Source organism: Rhinolophus ferrumequinum, chromosome 12 (genome assembly GCF_004115265.2).
Source record: "Rhinolophus ferrumequinum isolate MPI-CBG mRhiFer1 chromosome 12, mRhiFer1_v1.p, whole genome shotgun sequence".
Lineage (NCBI taxonomy): Eukaryota > Metazoa > Chordata > Mammalia > Chiroptera > Rhinolophidae > Rhinolophus > Rhinolophus ferrumequinum.
The window spans coordinates 18098976-18118881 of NC_046295.1; the positions used below are offsets into that span (position 1 = coordinate 18098976).

Consider the following 19906-nt stretch of genomic DNA (forward strand, 5'->3'; position numbering starts at 1 on the left):
CTGGTGGCAGCCATCCTCAGTTCACAGCATGACCTCTCCCATACACCTCCAGGTCCAGTACAGGAAATGACCAACCATGGATCACTTTGTAACTCCTACCAGGTAGTCCCCAGCTGGTCACAGGCAGTGGCTGACCTGGTCTTGTACCAGACCCCTCCCAAGAGGCACCAAAACCAACATACTTGGAGGTTGACTTCAGACTACAGCAGAGCACCTCCAAATTAGCCCACAAGTGGCACACACAAAGAGCGATCTCAACAGGTACCAAAGCCTGCTGGGGCAAATCCTGTTCTGTGTGATAAGCCCTCTGCACAGCAGCTCATAAGCTATGGACGTGGCCAAACCCCACAGCCAGTCAGCCTGAGGGTCAATCCCACTCACTGACATGCCCATAGCAATCAAGGCTAAACTACAACAGGAAGGCACACACAACCCACACAAGGGACACTCCTAAAACACCCAGAGCAGATGACCAGGGAGACTCTGCCACTGGGCCCCACAGGACACCTACTACATTAGGCCACCCGGCAAGACTGGGAGACATAGCAGATCTATCTAATACACAGAAACAAACACAGAGAGACAGCCAAAATGAGGAAATAAAGGAATATATCCCAAATGAAAGAACAGTAGAAAACTCCAGAAACAGAACTAAATGAAATGAAGGCAAGCCACCTACCAGAGACAGAGTTCAAAACAATGGTTATAAGGATGTTCAAGAAACTTAGCAAGAACTTCAACAAAGAGATATCAAGCAGAAAGAAAGAAAGAAAGAAAGAAAGAAAGAAAGAAAGAAAGAAAGAAAGAAAGAAAGAAAGAAAGAAAGGAAGGAAGGAAGGAAGGAAGGAAGGAAGGAAGGAAGGAAGGAAGGAAGGAAGGAAGGAAGGAAGAAAGAGAAAGAAAGACATAGAAACCATAAAAAAGAACCAGTCAGAAGTGAAGAATACATTAACTGAAATGAAGAATGTACCTGCGGGACACACAAGCAGACTAGATGAAGCAGAGGATCAAATCAGCAATTTGGATGACACGGTAGCAGAAAATACCCAATTGTAACAGCAAAAAGAAAAAAGAATTTTTAAAAATGAGGATAGTTTAAGAGACCTCAGGGACAACATCAAGCATAACAACATTCATATTATAAGGGTACCAGAAGAAGAAGAGAGAAAGGAAGGGATTGAGAATCTATTTGAAGAAATAATGACTGAAAACTTTCCTAACCTGGTGAAGGAAATAGACATAGAAGCCCAGGAAGTGCAGAGATTTTCAAACAAGATGAACCTAAGCACCTGCATACCAAGACACATTATAATCAGAATAGCAAAGGTTAAAGACAAAGGGAGAGTCCTTTTGCAAGAGAAAGCAGCAAGAGAAAGGCAACTAGTAACTTATAAGAGGCCTCCATAAGATTGTCAGATGATTTCTCAACATAAACTTTGCAGACCAGAAGGGATTGGCAGGAAATGTTCCAAGTGATGAAAAGCAGGGATCTACAACCAATACTACTCTACCCAGCGAGGGCATCATTTAAAATTGAAGGACAGATAAAGAACTTCCCAGACAAGAAATAGCTAAAGGAGTTCATCATCACCAAACCAGTATTACAAGGAATGTTAGAGGGACTTCTTTAGACAGAAAAAAAAAAGATTAAAAAAATATGAATAATAAAGTGGCAATAACTACAATCTATCAACAATTATTTTCAATGTAAATGAATTAAATGCTCCAATCAAAACCACAGAGTGGCTGAATGGATAAGAAAACAAAACCATTACATATACTGCCTATAAGAGACTCACTTCAGGATGTAAGACACATATAGATGGAAAGTAAAGTTATTTCATGAAAATAGAAGTTTAGCAAAGCTGGAGCAGCAATACTTATACCAGACAAAATAGGCTTTAAAACAAAGACTATAGCAAGAGATTTAACAAGGACCCAGTAATCCCACTTCTGGGTATTTATCCGAAGAAAACCAAAACGCTACTTCAAGGGGACGTGTGCATCCATATGTTCCTTGCAGCACTGTTTACAATGGCCAAGATGTGGAGGCAGCCTGGGTGCCCATCAATGGATGAATGGATAAAGAGGAGGTGGTACATATATACAATGCAATATTGCTCGGCCATGGAAGGGAATGGGTTTTGCCATCTGCCGTGGCATGGATGGACCTGGAGGGTATTGTGTTGAGTGGAGAATGTCAGGTAGAAAGAGACAGATGCAATGTGATTTCACTTAGATGTGGAGTCAAAAGAAAGAAATAAACAAACTAAACAGAAACACACTCATAGATGGAGAATACTTTGATGGTTGGGAGTTGGGAGGAGGTTTGAGGGTAGGTGAAAATTGGGAAGGGATTATGAAGTACAAATTGGTTGTTACAAAGTAGTCATGGGGATGTAGGGTATAGCATAAGGAACATAGCCAATAATATTGTAATAACTATATATGGTGTCAGATGGATACTAGATTTATCAGGGTGATAGATGGGAGGGGTGTTGGAGAGCAGGGTGAATAAGATGAAGGCATTAAGAAGTGCAAATTGGTAGTTACAACATATTCATGGGGATATAAAGTAAAGCATAGGAAATGTAGTCAATAATATGGTAATAACTATGTATAGTGCCACATGAGTACTACACTAGTCAGGGGGAATCACTTTTTAAATTGCACAAATGTCTAACTACTATGCTTTACACATGAAATTAATATAATATAATATTGAATGTTTTCTACATTTTGTAGAGTGTGTTTTATGCAAGAGTCCTGGAAGGAAAATATGCTTTATCAGAAAAATATGAATTATCCCTAATGAAAGATTATTAAGCATAGTTCAGAAATAACACGTTTCTGAGGGGAAAAAAGCAAATTAAATATGTATTTATTTAAATATTTATGTTAACTACAATCTTCAAAAACATTAAGATAAAGCAAAACTCTCAAGTTGTTGATCTTTTCAGCATAATCTTCAGGCAATGAAGCTCCCATCAACTATCTCTACTTTGAGAAAATGGTTTCTGGTAACTCATCCTCTCACATATCAATGGCTTCTAGAATCATAGAAAGAGAGACAACCAGGTTACATGCCTCTTTGGTGAACATTTATAATGCTACCTATGAAGTATTTTTGCCAAAATATAAAACCTGAATCACATCGAGACTCTACATCTAAATAATAAATTACAAGAAATACTGGTGACCAAGAAAAATATTAAATGTCATCATGCAGAAGCATTCTGCAAAGTCCAGACTTCAGAAAACTACAGAACTAGCAATTCAATTCCTGCAATAAATAAATTGAAAGAAAAGGTGGGGGGAAGGAAAAATAGAGGGAAACCTATAGATGAAAAGAGATAGAAGAGACTGGTATCAATTTCAACCAATTTCAATGTGTTGATCTTATGTTTGGCTTTATTCAAATAAATAAATTATTAATAACAGTTTAAAATAAATGAAAAGTGATATGGGTGAAAATTAGAGGAGACTGTTATGGAATGAACTGTGTACTCCCCCCAAAAAATTCATATGTTAAATCTTTAAACCTCAGTATCTCAGAATGTGACTATATTTGAAGTATGGCATTTAAAGAGGTGATTAACTTAAAATAAGGCTGTTGGGGTGGGCCCTAACACTGACTAGTGTCTTTATAAAAGAAAATTTGGACACACCAAAGAGATACCAGGGGTTTGAGCGCACACAGGATGACCATGTAAAGAAGCAGCTGGAGAGTGACCATGTGAAAGCCAAGGAGAAAGGCCTCAGGAGAAACCAAAACTGTAAGAAAATAAATTTTAGTTGTTAAGCCACCCAATTTGTGGTATTTTGTCATTACAGTCTTAAGAATCCAATACAGATACTGAAATGATGACTATGTCCACCATTATATTAATCTTAAGAAACACAAATGGAAGGAGATACATTGTGGATCCTGGAGCAATAAACCTCAACTGATGAAATAGAGAGAGTCAAGCCTCCTGGTGGGAGATGGGTCACATACAGTTTGAAAAACCTTCAAAAGCGATTCTGAATTTTCTTCTCTCCCCACTTAGAAACACTGTCTTGAATCCAAACATATACAAGTTATGTCAGTACTTCTTTTGGTCATTTGACTGATTCTATTCACATTTTTATAGTGAGTTCATATATAGTTTCACCAACTAAAATATAAACATTATCACTAGGGATCTGCATTATTTGTAATATTGGAACTGACTCTACTCATTCCCTTTTATTTACATCCAAAATGCTATGCCAATTTACTGTTTACTTTCTCTCTCTTCTTGCTTATAAATTGTCTACCCTATTAAAAAGCATTGCTGTGACAATTCCAAGTTTCAGCTCCCCACTATGTTCTCATCCATTCCATCTCTTAAATGTGTTTAAAGCATTAACAACAGGTTGCGTTTCATCCTAGAGACAGCTGGGTTTCAGGGAGAGGTAAAATGTTTCATTATCTTACTCTATTGTCCAAGACAAATGTGCTATTGTATTACATGTGAAATGTCATCTTTGAAGTCTATTAAGGGTGTGCTGTGAGGTGAGCCATCTGGAAAACACAGTGTAGACTGGAAAATAATTATAAGCCAGTTTATTGCACTTTTTTTCCAGTTAAGCTTACCATGACAGCTGCTAAAAATACTATGTAGTGTAAAGGCTAGATGCTCCAAAGCTACACAGGTTAGACCCTACCTCCAACAATGATTAGTTACTATGCAAGTTAGTAACTAATGATCCTTTAGTCAGTAAAATTGAGGTACTAATGCATGTTGCATAGGGGTTTTATGAGGGTTAAATGAAATAACACTCATAAAGCACTTGCAACAGAGTAGACAATAAGTGTAATTTCTCTTCTTTTAAATATAGAGGATAGTTAATATTCTTTACGTTGAGAATATTAGATCATCCAATAATATTGGGAAGCCAGGTTGAGCAGGATGGTTTTGTAAAGAAGTCCGTTGAGCTTCTATGTGTTTTCCTTTGAATTTCAGGGGAGAAGAGGCTTTGGAAGATCAAGTCTGATGCTTCCTCAGGAATTCTCAATCTGGAATGGATTAGGACCACCCAGATGCGTTTAGCAGGGAAGCGCTGTCCGTGGTGCTAGTCATCGCGCGTACCCCTGACAACACTTCCCCCGCCCAAAATTCTTTTCCAGCCAACTGGTTTTGCGAATCTCATATATCTGTGTTGTGGAAGAGTCTCGGTCACTCTGCCCATTGGCTTTTTCCCTATCTTACCACTCTTTATCTACGTCTCCTTCAACAAAAAACAATTATCTTCCATCTCCTTATCAAATCCAAATAGTTTGTGTTTTTTGTTTTGTTTTTTTCAGACACTTTAGCCATGCCTACCACTAAAGAAGGTGGCTCAAACATTGGCTCAGGCTATCTTTTCCTAACTTTTTTGTTGAGTTTCAGAGAAATCCAAGGTGAGAACACAGGAAACAGTTAATTTACAATGCATTCTTTAGAAACTCTCTTCAGCTGGCAATTCCTCTAAGAAACTTTCCTTGCACCTCCATCGAGAGTTAAGTTCCCCCTTCCTTACTCCCCAAGTACCCTGTAGACACATCTCTCAGTAAAGTTGTCACATTAAATTGAAATTTTTTTATTTCCTAGTTTTGAGTGCCATTAGGGAGAGTTTCTTAAAAGCTAGGACCTATATCTTATTCAACTGTAGATTCCTGGAATATAGGACATGATGAACTAAATTAATTACTGGATCCATTAGAAGGAAGGTCCCAACGACCCTCCTTTAAAAGGCAATCTGCCTTGTTACATTTGGCTGTGCACTAAATTTCAGAGTAGTCAGGCTGTTCTCATAAAGATATTCTGGACTGAGCTCATTTGCCATCTCTTCCACCTGTATCAGTCTGATGACTCAGCCCCTGAGAGTGACTACCAAAGAAAAAATACCATCCATTTCAAAGACTCTGCCTTCCTGCTGTCCATCTTTCCTCTTCTTTCTCCCACCCTACCTACATACCTATAATCCCCGATACACTGCGTGGGGACGAGTCCCAAGAACTAGACAAAAACAGCCCATTGATGCTTTTCACTCAAAAGTAAACTTCTATTTCTCCAACCAGATCAAAGAAAGGAGCCACCATCAACAAACAAAAGGACAATTTGTTTTTCCAGGTAAAAGTAGAGGCTCAAATAAGTGTGAAAGGTAGAACAATTAAGAAACTGAAAACTAAGAAATTGGGGTGGGGTGAGAGAGAAAAAAATGTTATTAATGCTCCCACCTTCTCTTCCCCACCCAAGTAGATTTCCACTCTGCTGAGGATCATTCAATATATCTTGAGCTCTAACCACCGCTTCATGTCCCTCCCCCAGTCTTTGAAGAGCTCTTCCTCATTCTACAGTGGTTTGAGTCCTAGCTAAGCCATGCTAGAAAAAACAGATGGAGTCTCTCATTTGTGAATCAGCAAGCAATTGCCCTCCCTTTAAGATTGTCTTGCTCCTTGGCATTCTGAACCGAAAAATGATGTTGTAAATAAGAACTGTTCAGTGTTAGGAAAGACCCACTTTCATGTAGTTCCTCACCAATGTTTTTAGGCAACAGATACATAACTTGTGGTTTTCTTCCTATTTCAATCAAGCATCAGCTATAATTTTTTAAATCTTTAAAGCAATGCATATGTTAATTCAAACTCACCTTGGAAGATTAGGAAGAAAAGAAAAGCACTTGTCCTTTAAATCTTCAGAAGAAGATTTAATGACAGGTTCAGCCTGTTTAATGATAGGCCCAGCACCACACCCCTGTTTTATTACGTTTCATTATTACTGTATAAATTTCCTTTATTACGCATGACGAATAAAAATCAAATACTTGCTGAGGTGGGTTTAAATAGGTAAGAGTGCAAACAAAAATGAACTGTCCAAATATCATGAAACTGGAATCTCAGATTCTTAAAATATGTATTTTAAGTATCTTACATGTACCAGGTTGCCATTGTCAATCTCAGAGTAGTTCTTTTTTTTTTTTTTTTTATGATTGTATCCACAACTCAAAAACGAAAAGAATAAAAACCAAATGCAAGACAGGATTCTCAGAATTTTTCACTGAAACTGATTTTTGGCTGACTCAAATAGGAAGACACACTCAAAAGAAAATTGCTAAGGTTGATGCCAGATGTGAAGCTATGAAGTTCAAGTATTGCCTGGGGATGAATTTAACCTGCATGACAGGTGCAGAGCTGTCACTTTCAGACATCTTAAGAAAGAGTTATTTTAAACGTCTTTCTCTCAGCCATTTGATTCCACAGGGAGCGACTAACGTTTCCAGCGTGAAACCAGAGAGCCGGAGGCTGAAGGAATGAAAATCCTCTACTCCGCCTGCTGGAAGGAGGGGCTGAATACACTGATTCAACGTTTCCAAAAACTTAGCCAAGGCTTCGCTGGACACCGGGAGAGCGGCGCAGTGGCCTCTGCCCTCCCGGAGTCTGGCGCATGCGTCCCAGCGTGGTCTGAGCTGGCTCCCCCCGCCCCTACGTTCGTCATCTGGAGCGTCATCGGCGGGTCCGGCCTCCCAGCCCGCACAGTGGGACGCGAGCGAGCCGGCTGGCGGGACAGCGGGCGGAGCCTAAGGGGGTGGGGAGAGGCCAGCCCGGCCGCCCAGCTGGAAACCGTTTCATTCCTGGCCGGCTCTTCTCTTGGCCAGAGCGAAGCTCCGCAGGGAGGCAGGACGCTCCAACGCGCCCGCACTCTGAGGCCGGAGCGGCTTTGCGCTCAGCCGCGGCCGCACCAGCCGCCTTTCCTGGGAACGAGCCGCGAGCATCCGCTGATTCGCGGGCGCCGGGAAAAACCCGGCTTTACGACCGGTCGCTTGGCCATCTCACGCGCCCGCGAGGCACAGAAGGACCGCGAAAGGGGACTGACGCTGAGCTGAGCTCTCCTGCGGGGGAGAAAGGCGCCCCGGAGAAGAGGGGAGGGAGGGAGCAGTGTCGCGAAGCTCAAGGCCAGCGGTGGATCATCCCGGCCAGTTGGCGTCTGGGGGCTGCGAAATGCGGGAGGAGGACAAGGGCCTGGTCGGTGGTGGCGACGGTGATGCGGGCCTGGCCAGCGCCGCGGCGCGGGGGCAAGTGGAAATCGTGCGGCAGCTCCTGGAAGCCGGTGCGGATCCCAACAGAGTCAACTGCTTCGGGAGGCGCCCGATCCAGGTAGCTGGGGCCCCGGGGCCTGGCCGGCAGGGGGCGCACGAATGAGGGAGGGTGGCCTCCGTGGGACGCGTCAGGGACCTAGGTCTCCACTGTGTCTCTCAAGAAAGGGAATGAAAAACCCACTGCTTCAGTTTGGTATTCTTTTTAATCCTGGAAAAAATATCAATATTTTTTTCTCCCTTCTCATGATCAGAGATGAAAGGTATAGATTCAATTAGGGAGGGAAGGGCAAAGGGAACGTTTATTTGGGGGAGAACTGCTTTGTATGTCTTTCAGCGATAGAGATAAATTACAGGTTACACATGCTGGATTGGATTTAAGGAAGCATGCAAAAATCATAGCACAGGGGGAAAAAATGCACCGTGAACTTTTAAGCTGGGATGTGAAATTCTTTGTATTCTTTCTTTATGGAGGCCAACTAAATACAAAGGACCCAAAACAGGATTCTGCAACCACAGTACTTAATTCCTTTTACGTTAGCAGTGTCTCTTGAGTGTTACATAAGAAAAATGCTTCTATGGATTTGTACTGTTTAATTATCATACTGAATACTTGGATTACAACAGCATTCCCGCAGCAACTGTCAGGTCCCTTTTAAATAGAAGAGTCTTCATAAATAATTAGCTTCTTCACTGTTAAAATGTGTTTATTCAATATGTTTAACGATTAATACCGTTTTAATTAGCACTGATATATTTTTAAGTCTTTTAAAATCTAAAGTAATGTTTTTGTGCTATACTGTTGACTATTATGGTCATATTTATATAGTATATATTATAATAGTATTCACCTCACATCACCTTCCAGAACCAAGCTTTTATTAAGGAACCTTGTTAATAGTGTAGATTTTAAAGGAAAAAAATGTGTTATTCCTTTTGAATTCTTAGAAAAGTGTTAGAAATAAGGGATAGTTTAAAGCGATGACAATATGGTAAAGTAGTTCTTAAAGGCTTAAAATTATATTAATAATGTAAAGAGAGGTTTTATTTATAGTTTTAACTTAACATTTCCTGAGATATTAAGAACCACTTTTTTCCCTCTTCTCTACATGGGAAATAGCCTTTATATCACTAGTAGAAATGAGAACATATGGTTTTAAAGGGAGAAATGGATGTTTCTAATGTTCTTGAAGCTATATATATATATATATATATATATACACATATATATACACACACATATATATATATGTACATATATATGTTATCTTTCAATCGCATGGTACATTGTATTTTTATTTTTCAATTACAGTTGACATTCAGTATTATTTTGTATTAGTTTCAAGCATGGTACATTTTAAAACACAAAGTCACAAGAACAGATAACTCCATTTTGGACATTTAGTTATCAAAAATTGTTTTATTGTTAAAATAAGAAAGTAAATGCTTGTATAATGTACATGCATACAAATGGATGCTTATAGGATTACTACTCAAAACATCCTTTTTCTAAGTTATGCATTGTTCTGATTCAATTGCTAACACATAAGCTCTTTTTTTTCCAAGTCAAGTTGTCCTTTCGATCTTAATTGTGGAGAGTGCCGTTCAGCTTCAAGTTGTTGTCATTTCAGTCTTAGTTTTGGAGGGCGCAGCTCAGCTCCAGGTCCAGTTGCCGTTGCTAGTTGCAGGGGGCACAGCCCACCATCCCTTGCAGGAGTCGAGGAATCAAACTGGCAACCTTGTGGTTGAGAGGACACACTCCAACCAACTGGGCCATCTGGGAGGCAGCCCAGCTCAAGGTGCTGTGTTCAATCTTAGTTGCAGGGGGCAGCGCCCACCATCCTTTGTGGGACTTGAGGAGTTGAACCAGCAACCTTGTGGTTGAGAGCCCACTGGTCCATGTGGGAATCGAACCGGCAGCCTTCGGAGTTAGGAGTACGGAGCTCCAACCGTCTGAGCCACGGGGCCAGCCCAAGCTTTTTTTATATAGCAAAATATTTACTATTTAACATTATAAAATCCTAGCACATTATAAAATCCTATGCAATGTAAATATAGTGTTTATTTTACGTTACATTTTCACCCTCTAAACTTTAGCACTTCTCTATAACATTTACTTAAATACTTTAAATGGTGAACCAGTTATTAAAAACAAATAATTTGCTTTCATCATCTTATAAAACGACTATTTTTCCCTTTATCCCCAATTTTGGGTCAAATTGTCAGACTGTATTCTATTTATGAACACAGACATACTCATATATAACTGAAAAGCAAAAGCTTTCCACAGGGGATTTACTACGACAGCTAAATAAAGTAAAGCTTATTTTAAATTCAGTTGTTTCTTGTTTTCTCCTCTAAAGCATATATGACTGTCTAATATTTTTAGACCCAGATTATGGTGATGGGGGAGGGCAAAGGAAATAATTTAAGACTTTAAAAGCCTTTAAACTTCGCCTATCAATCATTTAACAAAATAGATTCCCATGTTAAAATGGAAATTAAATTTTTCCTTTTTCTCACGATGATGACAAACACTGTATCATCAGCTCTTTCTTGTCTCAGCACGTTTGGAGAATAAAATGGAACTCTATTAGTGAAGAGTATAGCCGGGGTAAATGGGAGACTAGGGAGGAAGATATTGCGTAAGCAAATGACGCTTAACCAGACTCCTGAGGCTTGTGAGCCAGGGCCTCTGCGTTAGTTGGATACTTCAGGAACAGGTATTTCTTTGAAATGGCTCTACCTCTCCCTGCCCAGGCTTGCATCTTGCTGTCCCCTCGCCCTGACCACTCTGCTCTCTCCCGCAGGTCATGATGATGGGCAGCGCCCACGTGGCGGAGCTGCTGCTGCTCCACGGCGCGGACCCCAACTGCGCAGACCCCACCACCCTCGCGCGACCGGTGCACGACGCCGCCTGGGAGGGCTTCCTGGACACGCTGGTTGTGCTACACCGAGCGGGGGCGCGGCTGGATGTGCGCGATGCCTGGGGCCGCCTGCCGGTGGACCTAGCTGAGCAGAGGGGCCACCGTGATATTGCCCGGTACCTGCGCGCTGCTGCGGGAGACTGATGGCGGGTGCACCCAGCCACCCACAACGACTTTTCTCCCTAGTTCCCCACCCCCAACTCGGTTCAATGAAGGCTGCAAACGTGGAGCGGCAGAAAGCCGAAAAGCCGTTTCGGGCGACTTGACTCCTCAAGCGGAAGAAGGGGCAGACCGGAAATAATTTTTTTTTCTGGATCCCACCCTTGACACTCACCGTGAAGCCAAACGCAGAGAGGTGGAGCAAGTGGGTTTCAGCGAGATTTTGGAGCGGAATGTTTAGTTCCCGGGTGTTGTTTACTTTGCAGGGTTTTCTGTCAAAAAAAAAAAAAAGTGGCATTTTAAACAGTCCGCAGAGGACCCCTGGTGCCTGTGGATCTGCACACAGATCACACAGAAGATGATAAGGGGCGGAGTGGGAGGCGGCGGTGACTGGCACCCGGTGGGAGGTGGGTGAGACGGTTTATCCACTGGGCTTGAAGGAGCCTCGCGTAAGCCCCCACCCGCTTCGGGTTTAGGCCCTGGGGACTACGAGGGAAAACCTGAAGACTGAGGACCAGATGACGAGGATGACTGTGGAAGAGGGTGTCAGGCACCCAGCGCATTACATGCTTTTTGGTACTTGTGGTACACAGCAAGTAATGTGCAAACCCCCGTACACCCCGGAAGCCCTGGAGACTCGGCCCAGCCCCACAGGATAGTAGTTACGGGGAAGAGAGGATGCGGAGCCACCTCGAATTTGCCCGCACATTCTAACATCTTCAGGTCAAGCTGATGTAGGACAGCTCTCAGAAAGGGACAGGACCTTGTTTTTGGTGATTCAGTCCAAGAGGGATTCCTGCGGTGTTCCGGATGTCCGTGAACGGAAAGAAGTGGAGGATTGTAGCAACAGCAACTGTAGCGGTTAGCTGTAATGATTTGCTTCATCTATATACGATGCGATACAGAAACACCCCTGTAAATTGCCACTTGAAAAGATTTTGTGATATTTTGTACCTCTGAGTGGTTCTTCAGCAACAATCTTACTTAATGGGGAAACTTTAAACTACAAAGTAACTGGGGTCCTTGATAACGAGGTGAGGAAGAATTACAGCTGTTAAATGAAGCTATAGCGCGGTGCCAACGCCTAGATTACTTTCATTCTTAAACTATTTATTTCTTTGTTAAATTTTCTATTTCCTTTACTAGAGTGTCTCAGGGGATCAAACTATGAAATATTTTTAGGAGACCAATGCACTTATCCAGTAAATTATCTCAAGATATTTCCCAACGCGTTGAAAGAATAGACTGCGTATAAAACTGTTTAACATATACGATGATGGCTCGAGGAATGTCTTAATATCTGCTAAAAGTGCACTGCTTTGGAATTTAATTTCCAGTGTTGCTTGATTCATTACAACATTGAAATAACTAATACTTCACTGCTTTAATAAAGAAAAGAAAACAATAGAGATTGGACTCCAAGACCTGAGTAATTTGGCTTTAAAATGTGTGTTCGTGGATTTACCACTAACTCCTCTGAAATGTTAAAGACTCAAAGGGGCTCACATCTCTTATTGTTTGTAATAACTGTTAAGTGTTACCAACAAAATTTATAAAAGCTGGTTACACATACATTGAAAGATTAATACATGTAGTGTGTGTGTGTGTGTGTGTGTGTGTGTGTGTGTGTGTGTCTGTGAATGAGAGAAGAGTAAACAGAAAAATTAGAAAGATTTTTAAGGGGTACCTTTGAGCTAAGTTTTAAAAATCTTTATTTCTCCAAATAAATCAATTCTTTATTCCCCAAATAAATATATTACTGGGAAAGCATAGTTGAGAATCAGAGTAGATCTTATCAGGGGCAAATATATAAGCAATTATTGACATATAACTTGTGCCAGGCATACTTTTAAATACATTTGCTCATTAATCACCTAAAATAAACCTGGGAGATAGGTATTATTCCCAGAAGAGGACAATAAGACAGAGAAATATCAAGGAACTTGTCAAAGGCCACGAGATATTCATTCCATAATTGTAAAGTAAGTTTATCCGGCTCCAAAGCTTATGGTTTGGTTTATTTTGTTTTCACACTGCACCACCCTGTTCTCCAAAATGATAAATGATAAATATAAAGTCAGCTGAAAATTTGTTTGAAGCAGAAACACTTTTTCTGCCTTGTATGGTATATCCCTGGGAAGTTCCTAGGATATGTCTTATTTCTATAGTATCTGAAAAGATTCTTTTAAATCTATTTTTAAATGGCAACAATATGAAGAATGGCCTCCCCCAAAAAGACCTAAAAACAACACTTTTGGAACAAAAATAATGGAATCCCCATTTTCCAATTAAGCCATAAGGACAGAAAATACAATTCTAGTTATCACTTAAGCACCCATTCATTACTGACTACAAAAACAGTATTTTTAAAGCTTATGTTGCTTTATAATTACTAAGAAGCACTGATCATTTAAAATCTTCCATTTGATTAAGAAATCCATCCTTCTGTCCTTTATTTTTTAAGTTTAAGATACACAAATCTGCTAGTAGCATGAGGCTGAGAAATGAAAAATAATCCTTGAAATAAACATGAAACATGTTATTTCATTCCTAATTTAAAGAAATTATGGAATCTGATTTCAAGGGAAACTAAAACAAGAAACTGTGGTTGTGGATTTCCCAGACCATATTACATTGTTTTTTGAATATATATACACTGTTAAATCTGTTCAAGATTTCACTTTGAAGGACACATACAAACAAATGTAGCTCTTATACAGAAACCCTGCTTCTGGCTCCATTGAGGAATTACAGAAAAATATACATGTTAATTTCTGTATCTAAGTCTAAAATATTACCAAGATTTCTACAAATCTTACTCCCTGTCCTTCATTTCAAGAAGATCTGGAAGTAAAATAAATTCAGAATTCAATAATTTATTCATTTGGCCTCATTTTCATATTTCCTTTTCAGCTGAAGGAATGGATGGAAAAACAAGGATGATTTACCATGAAAGCAAAATCTATTAAAAATTCCTGGGCTCTAATGTGTAAAATTAGTAATTTCAGATCTAAGGAATGAAACAGGTTCATAAGGAGAGCTCGGGATCTATAAAACTACAAAGAGCTTTAGGAAAGTGTGTACCTAGGAATGCTTTTATATTTTCTTTCTGTATTGTGGTAAAAACAATATGGTATCCAGGACCAAATAATTTATCTTATGAAGCTAGGTAACTGATCTTAAGCAAATAAACATAACTAGTTTAACTTACACTTATATTGAGATTCTACATTGCCCTTCCTTTGTGGGAAATGTTAAAAACAATCTACTCTGTGTTAATATATAATAGTCAATAGGGATTTTTTTTATCACATCAATAATTAGCTTCAATTATTTCAAAAAAACAAACATGTTTATTTTCCTTTTATGCTTTACTAGGGGCTTATTATTTTTATAATAAATAGGGTATAATTTTTCCAATGTTCAAGACATTGGCACTCTACCAAAAGAAAAGCAAGTAAAAGTAGTTATCTGCAAAAATGACAGAAACCATCTGAAGAGGCAGGCACCCTTGTGGACTGCCTTCTGGAGCAAATGCAAAAGCCAGTGTCACCTAAAGTACAAGAGGTCTGCTTTCATGTTTCTGTCAGCAGTGAATAATCAAATTCTGACATGCTTACTTGATTTTCATTATTAACAAACAATTTAACGATTTTGTGAAAACTCAAAAAATAATTTTTAGGTTAGTGTAATTTCACAGTGTTCAATTACTAAGCTATAAACAGATGATAGATCGATGGTAGATGATAGATAGATAGATAGATAGATAGATAGATAGATAGATAGATAGATACTTAAGAAAATTTTAATTTAAAAAATTACCTGAAGAAGCAACAACAGTTGAATCACAACACTTTCAATCTTCTCCTGTTCTATTTATAACCCCAGGGAAGAAAAAGCAAAATGGAGGAAAGAGAAATTAAGACTTGATTGGAAGATGGAAGAATTGGTTCTTCAACTAATTCAGTATGTGACTTACTAAGCAATGTAAGTTTGATTATACTCAGTTTCCTCATCTATAAAAAGTGGGAGTTGGACTCGATTACTTCTCAGTTCTCTACAATCACTAAAGTTTTACCCCTTATGAGTTTGTTGCACACATGACTGTAGTGGGCTCTAATATTTATTAGTAATAATTTTGTCATGGTATGAAGCAAGAAAAGACATAGAGGAATGGAGAGACACGTTTTAAAATTCTGGAGCCCAAGAAGGGGAGGAAATCTTTATAAGCACCACCTCCACTAGTTAGTTGGAAAATTACAGACAAGTTTGTAGGAACTAGGACAGAAAATATGCTTTGCAAAATAAATACTTAAGTTTAATTTTAAGGCTTGTCTCACTTCTTCTTACCTCTGACTTTTCCTGTTGCTTTTTGCATTTCTCTCACACCACTCAGAGTCACTAGAAGAATGTTTCTTAAAGTGGGATAAACAAGTAGACCCAATAGTTTTGTAAAATAAGTGCTCTGAAAGAAAAAGTGATTTTTAAGTGAGCATATAACAAGGGATTCTGACCTAAATGGGGTTGGTGTAGGAGTTAGAATAAAAAGAAAGGGTTGAGGGTATTAAAAGGAATAGAAAGTGCAAAGGCAAGAGAATACTAAAATATGTCAAAGAAGTCATTAAAAGATGAGTAGCTCACTGTAAACAACTGTCCCAGATTTCACAGACCGGTTTCTAAGAGTGTGTAGCTTCTAGTTTGCTTCCATTAGGTTCTTTGAAACTTGAGGTCCTTAAATTTTGCTTGGGTGATACTAAGAACCAACTGGTCAAGGAAGAGTTCTGTGTCCCCCAAATATGTACGTGTCAGCCATTTCAAGAGATTGGAGAATGGGATAAAAAAAAAAAAAAGCAACAGTAGGGTGTCTGATAGACATGTGTCCCATTTGGGTGACCATCTCAGGGTAGATCACTGCACTGTACACCTGAAGCTGAACAATAATGAATGCCAACTATAATATATATATATATATATATATATATATATGTATATATAGGTATGTATACATTTACAAGAGGCAGAGCACAGCATTGGGAGTGGAGATAGTGGAAATGGGATGGCTCGGTGCGATGTCAGAGAGATAGTGGATGGGGGGAGGGGGTCCACAGTGTGAGGGATATAAGTGATAAACGTCTAAGAAAAAAAAACTCATAGACACAGACAATAGTTTAGTGGTTACCAGAGGGTAAGGGGGGTGGGGGTGGGAGATGAGGGTAAGGGGGATCAAATATATGGTGATGGAAGGAGAACTGACTCTGGGTGGTGAACACACAATGTAATTTGTAGATGATGTGATACAGAGTTGTACACCTGAAATCTATGTAATTTTACTAACAATTGTCACCCCAATAAATTAAAATAATAAATTTTAAAAAAAAGAAAGAAAGAAAGCAACAAAAGGCATAGTAAAAGGAGCAGCATGGTGGTGTTTTGTGGAATATGGGTCACTAGTTTAACAAAACTAATCAGACCAAAACAAACTGTATATGGTCCCCATGCTGATGGGATTTGTGAAATACTTCCAGGCCTAAAATAAGAGGAATCTGCTCATCCCCTACTTTTCTTGATTTTCTATAAAACCTTTCTCAAGTTCAGCTATTACAAAGGGAATGACTTCTTTCTTGTCTATGGAATGCCCCACTCGGATTTTAATACTATTCCTCGCATAAGGAAAAAATACTTTCTAGAAAGTCACTTTTATACATCATCTGTTTGTTAATTATGTAATAAAGGAAATTTTGCTTTGAAGCCATTGCTGCTAATGAAGTAATACATAACTGGTATGGATTACATGTTAAGCACAGTAATATAAACCGACATGTATGTCAGAACGGAGCACCCAACTCTGATTTACTAATTTGAAGTTTGAAATAAACATAAACCAAAGATTTTGCTGGTTAAAAAAAACAATGGGAGATGTATGAAGATGATATGCTGACTATCTCACAGCATCTACATCATACTGGAAGTTTACAAAAAAAACCCCAAACACCTATTTATCCCCTTCCCACGCAGAAGCCCTTGGCATTAGACCTCCAGGAGATATATAGTCAGTGCTGGCACAGACACTATTATACAACAGAGTTAAAGTCAAAACTTGAAGACCAATTACAGTAATTAAACCATGCCTCATTTCCCTTTTATATTTGGCCTCCTCCCAAAATTCATAATCTTCTAATTCGCTGTCCTCTCATTCAAATACTCTATATTATTTATGATAGGACTGGTACTACTTCCTTTGAACCCTTTCTTATTTGACCTCTGGGTCTTCATTTCATTTTAAACAAACTCCCCTCTACCTTCTTACAATGTCACACATTTCTCCATCTCCTTGCCTTAGCTAAAAACTGGGTCTCCCTGAGAATTCCACTTTCTTCTGCACTAGGTACTAGTGACTGTGAATACAAGAGTGGGATTCAAGACCAGTAATAAGTGTCTGCTGTTTGGGCAGCTTTTCAATAGTCCCAAACCAAATATGTAAGGATTATCTACTGTTCTTCAGGTTTCACTCATGTCTTAGTATAAATAATTGTATTTTGGGGTTTTTTTAAATCAGATTAAGCTGTAAATAATTTCAGTATGTTATTACATATTTTATAATATGTCTATAAGACATACATAGCAACATAAAACAGTAAACAATTTATTCTGTTCACAAACCCACAGATAGCTCAACAGATTATTGATGACACAAGGAGTTTTCTTCTGAAGGGTAAGTGTTAGAATTGTTTATACCCCATGGTTCCTCATTCCATCTGTGGATTATGAGTTGCTGAGCTTTACCACCTTTCCTAGGGCACAGCAATATCCCTTATAGTCCCCTCTATCCCCTCCCAACATGCCACCTAGAGTTATAAACTATAATGTTGCTTAAAATATTTTGTCATCCTCTTGTACTCTCTAATCTCTAAACTGCCTTTGGTATTTAGTTATTGCATATGGATGTATTCCAGGATTGCAAGTGCTTTTTTATCTGTTTAAATAGTATCATAAACAAAATAATTTAATGTTATGCCCTTTTTGGGAAAAATAATATTTCATTATACATTCATCCCCGGGTATTTATTATATCTGTACGATGATGGTGCTGTCCCCACCAGTCTTTTGAGACCAACATACAGGAAAGTAGTTTTCAATCCTGGTTTCATATTAAAATCACCCCTAGAGATGTTCAAATATAGATTTGCTGACTAACTTCAGACCTTCAGAATTAGAATCTCAGGGTTTGGGGCCCCAGATTTCTGTAGTTGTTACTTTAAAATTCTTGTTCACGGTAACCTTTCAAACAGTGCAGGAAATAAACAGAATTAAGTAAAAAAATCCTGAAAGCTCCTTAAACCCCCCCCCACCCCATTCTCACTTCCCAGGGCTAACCACTGATTTGCAAAATTTTTAATTAGCCTTCCAGAAATATAGGTGCATATAATTGTAAACACCCCTCCCCTAAACATTTGGAAAATGTAAATAGGATCCTACTCTTCTGCAACTTGCTTTCTTTGACTAGTAATGGATTCTGACAACTTCTGTTATCAGGGTATATACATGCACTGCATTTTCTTACAGCTGTATAGTTTTGTATTTTATGAATGAACCTAAATTTTTTAAAACAAGTCTCCTTTCAACAAATATATAAATTGTTTCCTTTCTCTTTTCTTGCTTTTTTTTCCCTACTACATACGATGCTCCAAAGAACCTTTTTTGCATCCTTATATGAACTACCTATAGCAATTTATAGCAGTGAAATTACTAAAGCTAAGGGTAGTTCCCCCACCCCCACCCAACCCCTCTCTCAATCCCTCGCTCTCTCTTGCACATACAGTGGGCGTCTGCACATATAGGTGTCTGTGTATAAAATCTTTCCATACTATATGAGTGAATCATATATTGCTGAATCAAAGGGTATATATACATATATACACCCATATATATATATATATATATATATATATATATATATATATATATATATATATATTTATTTCCATACATATACATGCACATTACATATAAAATATATGTCCATACATATATTTGGGTATATGTATTTTGCATATTTATGATTTATAGGAGTAGAATTGCTGAGACAAAGGGTACATATATGCACACACAATTGTAATAAATACTGTATAGTTGCCTTCCAAAACAATAGTGTGTTACAATAATGTATAGGAGTGATTGACAACTTTGCCAATGTTATCAGTACTTTTTATTTTTACCACACCTATAGATATTGCTTTACTAATTGAATATCTTTTCATATATTTTTTTGACCACTTGACTATTTGTATATCCTTTACTATATACTGCCCATTACACTCTTTGCTCATTTTTTTTACTAGGTTATCTTTTTACTCATTTATGTATTTATTTACATATTTTAGAAGTTAATCTTTTGTCATATATGTTCAAATAATAGTTTTGAAATATTGCTTATGGTATCTATTGCCTTATACCTTTGGAACTTTCAGTTTGAGCATGTGCAATATTAGGGAAGTTTCTCGAGTTTTGAAAATCAGGAGATTCCTGAGAGAAAGCTAGTGTCCTTGTGGGGAGAGAAGAACATAAGGTATATTAAGTACAGTATCCTCTTCTATCTTTGCCTGTGGGATGAATTTGCTGATCCAAAATAGAAAATCATTTTCCTCAACTCAGAAACTCAGAGAAATCTACAGAGTCAGGGTTTTTTTTTTTTTGTTTTTTTGTTTGTTTGGTTTTTTTTA

The 19906-nt window shown here is 38.6% G+C and overlaps 1 protein-coding gene across 1 annotated transcript; it reads left to right on the plus strand.

The window, feature by feature from the left end:
• Positions 1 to 7537: 7537 nt before the first annotated feature.
• On the plus strand, positions 7538 to 11368 carry CDKN2B (cyclin dependent kinase inhibitor 2B). Its single transcript, XM_033123406.1, has 2 exons — positions 7538 to 8161; positions 10911 to 11368. The coding sequence occupies exons 1-2, from the start codon at positions 8006 to 8008 to the stop codon at positions 11169 to 11171; spliced, it is 417 nt and encodes a 138-aa protein (XP_032979297.1). The 5' UTR covers positions 7538 to 8005; the 3' UTR covers positions 11172 to 11368.
• The last annotated feature ends 8538 nt before the right edge of the window (positions 11369 to 19906 follow it).